Here is a 6,000-nt window from a genome sequence, read left to right as displayed (position 1 = left end):
AGCCATAAAAGGTCCAGAGAGCAGTCAGTCAAGGTTAAAGAGGAATATTGGCAATAAATGCATGATAGTTCATGTATAGCTGTATCATTCGTATTGAACTATCTTTGTTTTACCAGTGAAGATATCATTGCAACTGGGTGATATGTAAATATAATCTGTTTAAGAGATACCGTAAAGGAGAGAGAAAGAAGAAGAGGGATGTTGGGAATGGAAAAGCAGGCATCAAACACTGACAGGAACATTATTACAAGGCTAAGGATGGAGCAATAAAACGCATAAAAATCTGACAGGAAGTACAGTGCAATTACATGGAAAGACAATGTGGTTCAACAAGCAGCGAAGCCAGAAGAGTAGCAACACAAAGTAGTCCTGATTTTATAATATGCAGAATGATCAGTACCATCATCCAGACTCTATATCTACAGGGATGTTTCTTGTACTTTTTAATGAAACAGTTCATTATCTCTATAATCACTCCACAAAGACACACAATTGAGGAACAAAATATTTATTTTTTGCAGGATGGCAAACGAAAAGAAAATTCATAATGCATGAACAGAAACGATTTCACATTTGTATGAAAAATAACGGTGAAGTGCATCATGAATTGTGTCTGTCAGGGATGTCAGAGCACAGGATGAGTATACTTCAGCATCTTTTAATTTCAGCAGTGTCACCCAACGCAAAACAAAAGTCATCAATTACAACATACACAAAGCATTTAGAAGTAGATCTCATACAGAGACGACAGTGGCTCCAAACACCAGGGTTCATCAGAAAAAAATATTCACTCAGCATCACTTAAATATCTTCTTCTGCTTCTCAGCGACCTCCATCGGAGACAGGACCTCGAGGTTGAAGTCTTTGTAAAATGGCTGTTTGATTTGCTTCCAGGTGACCAAAAATACCCGTGCGCCACAAAACAAACAGGCTACAGCCAACAGGGCATCTATAGTGGAAGAAAAACATTATATTATATCTCGGCTTTTGCAAATACAGTATGTCTCTGCAGTAGTTCAGGGGAAAATTAATAGAAAAACAGATTTTTTTATTTTTAGTTCCTCACCAGTGAAGATATTATTGCGAGTAGAAGCTGCAGTGTTTTTCATGACTACCCCCGTCAGCGCCCAGATCACAACAGGGTAAATGGTGAAAATGAACCTCACGTGTTTGTCGAGGACAGTGTTTTCCAGCATAAACCTGTGAGATAGACGATACATTTGCTACAGAAATATGTTTTCTACTTCTTATTTTTTATTTCTTTGTTAAATTTGAAATGATTTTCCTCTGTTTTGCACTTACCACACAAATAACAGTACAGTCAGAACAGCGAGAGAGACCGTGGCGGCGTCCGCCTGGGACATGTTTGCATTGTATTTCAGCACAACAGCCAGGTTCACGAGGGATGCGATGGTTGTCCATGTTGCATAGATGGCGACTCCATTTTGAATCTGCAATACAGGACAACAGAAAAGACTTAGATGCCGAGACGGAGGCAGAGATGTCTTTCAAAGAAAAACATTAGTTAAAAAAAGAGTTGGCGCAAAAGATGCTGCTGGGAGGTAGCAGATAAGAATAAACTTGAAATTGAGCTGCACTTCTCACCAAGACACGGTGGAGCCACAGGTCTACTTGGTGGTATTTGTTGAGCCAGGCTCCGTAGTTATGGAGACCAAAGCAGGAGAAGAATATCAGGATGTAGTTAGTCAAGGCGATCAGGATGAGGAAAGCCAGGGCAGCAGGAATCAACCTTTGATGGAGATGACAGATAGAACAAAAGTATGTTTAATCACAGTGATCAGTTGAAATAAAGTAGAAAATAAAAGCGTTTCTTGTGTGGATATCCTGCTTTTTTTTTTTCAATCAAGCCAGGTCAATTTTATCTACACGACAATCTGTACAACATAGGACTCCAAATCCACCTAAAGTCCAATGCATGTTTCTACTATATGCACTGGACAGTGTTGTCTTCCGTTAAAGATGTGCTACCAATACCGATTGTTTACCTGTAACAATTAAATGAAGATGGTTTCTCAACACTGTGAAATAAATTGCAGACTGATTTCATTTGAAAATTAAGAAAAAGGTGTTATCTCACATTCTGTCCCACAGGAACAACCATCCAGTGTTGAAGCCCAGGTTCAAGCACCAAGCCACGTAAAATCCGTGTGGCAAAACAGCAGGGCTGCAGTAGACGTAACCATAGACGTTCCTAGAGAAAGAAATCACAGTACACTTCAACATACCAGGTAGAGTGCAGGAGAGAAAAAGATAACCTTTGATTGTTTTTGAAAAGATGAAAAAACGTTCAATTTAGGCAGGTTCTTACTTCCGAAAGATGCCGGAGAAGAGGTAGAGCAACACTAAAGCCAGAAAGATGTAAATGATTGACCAAATGGAGAAGGTCCATCCTGCTGGCGTGATCTCGGTTACAAACTCATCCGAAACATTACCAGTGGTCGACAAAAATGGATCTGTGGGGGGGGGGGGGATTTAAAAATTCAAAAAATAAAATTAATTTATGAATAACAAAATAATATATAGAGCATCAAAACTCAGACTTACATATTCCCGGGCCTGCCAGAACATTGAACACCATGGTAATAATGAAGAAAATCAAAGCCAGCACCATGGCAATCAGAAGGCTAATGTTATGTTTTGCCATTGTGGATCAGTTGACTTATCTAAAAAGCACAAGGATTATAAGTCAAAGCACATTATAATGTGAGAAGCAGACCTTGATAATAACTCAGTCTTAAGACCAAATTGCACCAATATTAACATGAATAAAGACAGACGTGCGTTCCTGGATGAAAGCAGGGAAAATGCAACACAAAGACAGCTGTCGAGGAGGAGCTTTTTATTTCATAAAAGGCAGGTTGTGTAAGAGCCAAGCTTTTATGACCTTTCGGCACGTGTACGTGTTTGAAATGTATATCATCAGCATTAAGAGATCTGCTTCGTGTGCCCTTTGTTTTCAAACCACGGACTGAATGAAAGGGAAAAAAAAAAATCCTATCAGCTGAGATGAAGAAACTCCCTGCTTCGTAACTTGAGTTCCAGAGCCAGACATTGACCCAGTAGTGATGTTTGGTAACGGATCTTTATCATATCCAATCCAGCAGGTGAGAGCAGGTGAGAGTTTGCTTCCTCAGAGTCATGAAATGTCCCCTCATCAGCAGTAGAACTCAACTATGTATGTACATTTACTCAAGATCTGTACTTAAGTAAATTTTATGTACTTTACTGGAGTGGGTCCATTTTATACTATTTTATACTTCCACTCCACCCTCTTTAGGAGGGTACTTTTTAGTTCACAACATTTATTTTTCATATCTGTGGATACAAGTAATTTTGCAGATAGTTTTTATACAGTCATTTTATTCTCAAATTCTATGAAGAGGTGAAACAAATCTTTCTTAACACTGTTTAAACAAGTTGGTTTAAATTAAAAACTACAAAATATGACTCAATATGGGGCCACTTGATATAGCAAGTACTTTTCGCTGACCTTTACTTGTACTGCAGTACTTTTGCATTGACTTATTACCACTTTCACTGCAGTAAAGGAGCTGAATGTTACTCCACCTCACTCTCATTCTTCGACCTACAGAGGTCAAGATGTGAGGTGATCTGTTAAGATCCGTGTTATCCTTAGATGCCAGGTTTAGTAAGCGGCAATCAAACAACCAAATCAAATCAAATCAAATCATTCAGCAGTAGGTGGCCTTTACAATTTGATCATGGCTAATATGTTACTGTAGGTAAAATTACCTTGGCCAGCTACAATGTTAAAAAAAAACATTAGCAATCACATTAGCATCAGTTAGCCTATAATAATCCAGTGATATAATCTCTATGATATAATTCTCTCTCTAAAAGAGGTCATTGTTCATTGACCAGTTTAGTAACAGCAATTTATCACCTGATCGATGTAGTTTGTGTCCCAGGAGGTGGGACCAGAGTTTGGTCTTTTACGAACGTGAATTAGTGAGTTATGAATCATGAGTTATGACTAACTGTATCTACAATGTCTAACCTTCAGATATACGTCGTCTTCATTCGTTTATTTTGTGTAATAAAACGGTAGGCTGATTAGGCCTATTTACCCCAGGAAATAGTGCAGAATTTTTCCAATAGTTACTTATCATGTTTTTACTCCACATGAGTGTGTAACCACCACCAAAGCACAAGTACTTCAAAATTGTGCACAACAATATTGGTATTTCAAACAAAAAACCGAATCAGACTTCAGTAGAATCAGGTTTTATTAGCAAAATTAGTGTTCAACAAGTGCAGCCAAGTCTGTTGCAACATAGATGTCGCATAAGAAAACTTCAGAAAATTTACACTCCAAATATTTACAAAACATAGGGAAGCTCCAAACATGAAACATCTCACTCCAAGCTGCACATTTCTATACCTGAAACAGTCTGTGCGCACATGAACACATGGCTAAAAACTTTTCTTTTTTTTTTTTTTTGGTAATTATTTACAGTCTTTTCAGTGTCCTCAGTCTCTCAGTGTCCATCAGCAGCAGCAGCTTACCAGAATCTGCCCCTTCGCAGCATCTTCGCAGCCTCGCGCCGCTGTGCCTGCGGGCAGTACCTGCGTGTGTGAGCGTAGTCCCCGGTGGCGTCACAGATGGGACAGGTGTAGTTCCGAAGGATGGGGCAGGTGACTCTCCCTTCGTCAGATTTCAGCTTGTGTGAGCGGTACACCATCGGAGACTCCCCGTTCTGCTTGCAGAAGCGGCAGCAGACCGAGGAAGTCCCGCTGCAGCTGGTGTCAGACAGGCTGCTGGCTGAGCTGCTCTCTGTGGAGTGTTTGTACTCCTCCTGCCGGGATGAGACTCGGATGTGGCTCCACGGCTCGGCCTGGTCCTTCTTCTTTGGGCCCTCGGCGTCTCTGTGGTCCTCCTCACGCCTGCGGCACAGCCTCTCCAGCAGCCTGCCCAGCTTCATGTAGTCGTGCCACATGTCGAAGCAGTCCCCATCAGCGAGGAGGGAGCTCTGGACCCCGACTTGTCTTTGCATTGTTGACATTTTTACAGAGCAATCGCACCAAATTTGTGCGCGTGTAGTAGCGTCTCATATTTGTAGAGGTCTGAAATGGCTTTAAAGTGCAACAATGTTTTTTCTAATAGGCAGACTGATGGCAGGTGTTTGGAGGAAGAAAAAAAATCGTATTGTGCAGTTTGGATGGTTTTCTTTCATCTCAGAGGCCTGACACGGCTGGAAAGTGTCAGGACCTCTATAAGAACTTTCATGAAAACAGCTACCAGCGATTTATGATGCATCATTTGGGCTATTTGATCACATCCAAACAGGAAGACAAACAAAGTCCAACGTGAACTCATATGAGACACAACACCAACAACTAAATATTGATTTTCACTTAATTTTATATGTGAATGTAAAGACTGCTATGACACTATTTCATGGGTGGATCAAACCATTGGGAATATTCTTACCAGCTCTTAAAATCTTGAAAAAAAGCTCTTAAATGATCATGTACAGCACAATGAAATGACAAATAGGTGGTGGTGGCTGTGGTGGTGGTGGTGGGGGGGGTGGGGGGGGGGTAACCTAGGTGGTTGGATAGTGGAGTCTACTGTTTCCAATTTTGCAGACAGTGCACCTGTCATGCTTTAAGTGCTGAAGGGTCAGACGGAGTGTCAATAGTCACCTGCCATCAACCCCTCTTCTTTTTTACTGCTCCTGTATCATCTTTCTTTGGACTATCTGCTTGCTGTCGATGTTTGGAACAGTTGTTCTCAAGAATATGGATCATCGAGAAGAAGATGATATGATGATGATTAATAACATTTGTTATTACATTATTTTCCTTTTGTTTACATTTACATGTAAACCAATCGTTTCCTCCATCAAAATAATGAAACGCCTCCTTGTTATGTTTGTTGTGAATAAGTTTGTAAATTGTTTACAATAATGTGGATAATGATGATGATGATAATGATGATGATGGAAAAAGGGGGTA

General features: G+C 40.3%; 2 protein-coding genes across 2 annotated transcripts; both read right to left on the bottom strand.

The window, feature by feature from the left end:
- Positions 1 to 492: 492 nt before the first annotated feature.
- Positions 493 to 2,599, bottom strand: LOC130161669 (uncharacterized). Its single transcript, XM_056365084.1, has 7 exons — positions 2,566 to 2,599; positions 2,330 to 2,474; positions 2,099 to 2,212; positions 1,606 to 1,750; positions 1,303 to 1,451; positions 1,067 to 1,200; positions 493 to 949 (listed from the first exon to the last, which is right to left on the bottom strand). Exons 1-7 carry the CDS (start codon positions 2,597 to 2,599, stop codon positions 798 to 800), a joined length of 873 nt encoding a protein of 290 aa, XP_056221059.1. The 3' UTR covers positions 493 to 797.
- A 1,651-nt stretch (positions 2,600 to 4,250) lies between these two features.
- Positions 4,251 to 5,371, bottom strand: LOC130161408 (nanos homolog 1-like). The gene has a single exon (XM_056364683.1). It carries the CDS (start codon positions 5,043 to 5,045, stop codon positions 4,545 to 4,547), a length of 501 nt encoding a protein of 166 aa, XP_056220658.1. The 5' UTR covers positions 5,046 to 5,371; the 3' UTR covers positions 4,251 to 4,544.
- Positions 5,372 to 6,000: the final 629 nt, after the last annotated feature.

The sequence above is a fragment of the Seriola aureovittata genome, chromosome 20, assembly GCF_021018895.1.
Source record: "Seriola aureovittata isolate HTS-2021-v1 ecotype China chromosome 20, ASM2101889v1, whole genome shotgun sequence".
Taxonomy (NCBI): domain Eukaryota; kingdom Metazoa; phylum Chordata; class Actinopteri; order Carangiformes; family Carangidae; genus Seriola; species Seriola aureovittata.
Note: the sequence above shows the minus strand (reverse complement) of the source record. Positions and strands in the feature narration are given on the sequence as shown.

Bases quoted from the DNA above. Each gene is read 5' to 3' on its own strand.
- LOC130161669 (XM_056365084.1), bottom strand. From the start codon at position 2,599: ATGGTGTTCAATGTTCTGGCAGGCCCGGGAATAT. The intron at 2,475-2,565 runs GTAAGTCTGAGT...CCCCCCCCACAG, and splicing joins TCTGGCAGGCCCGGGAATAT to ATCCATTTTTGTCGACCACT. The intron at 2,213-2,329 runs GTAAGAACCTGC...TTCTTTCTCTAG, and splicing joins TTCTCCGGCATCTTTCGGAA to GAACGTCTATGGTTACGTCT.
- LOC130161408 (XM_056364683.1), bottom strand. From the start codon at position 5,045: ATGTCAACAATGCAAAGACAAGTCGGGGTCCAGAGCTCCCTCCTCGCT.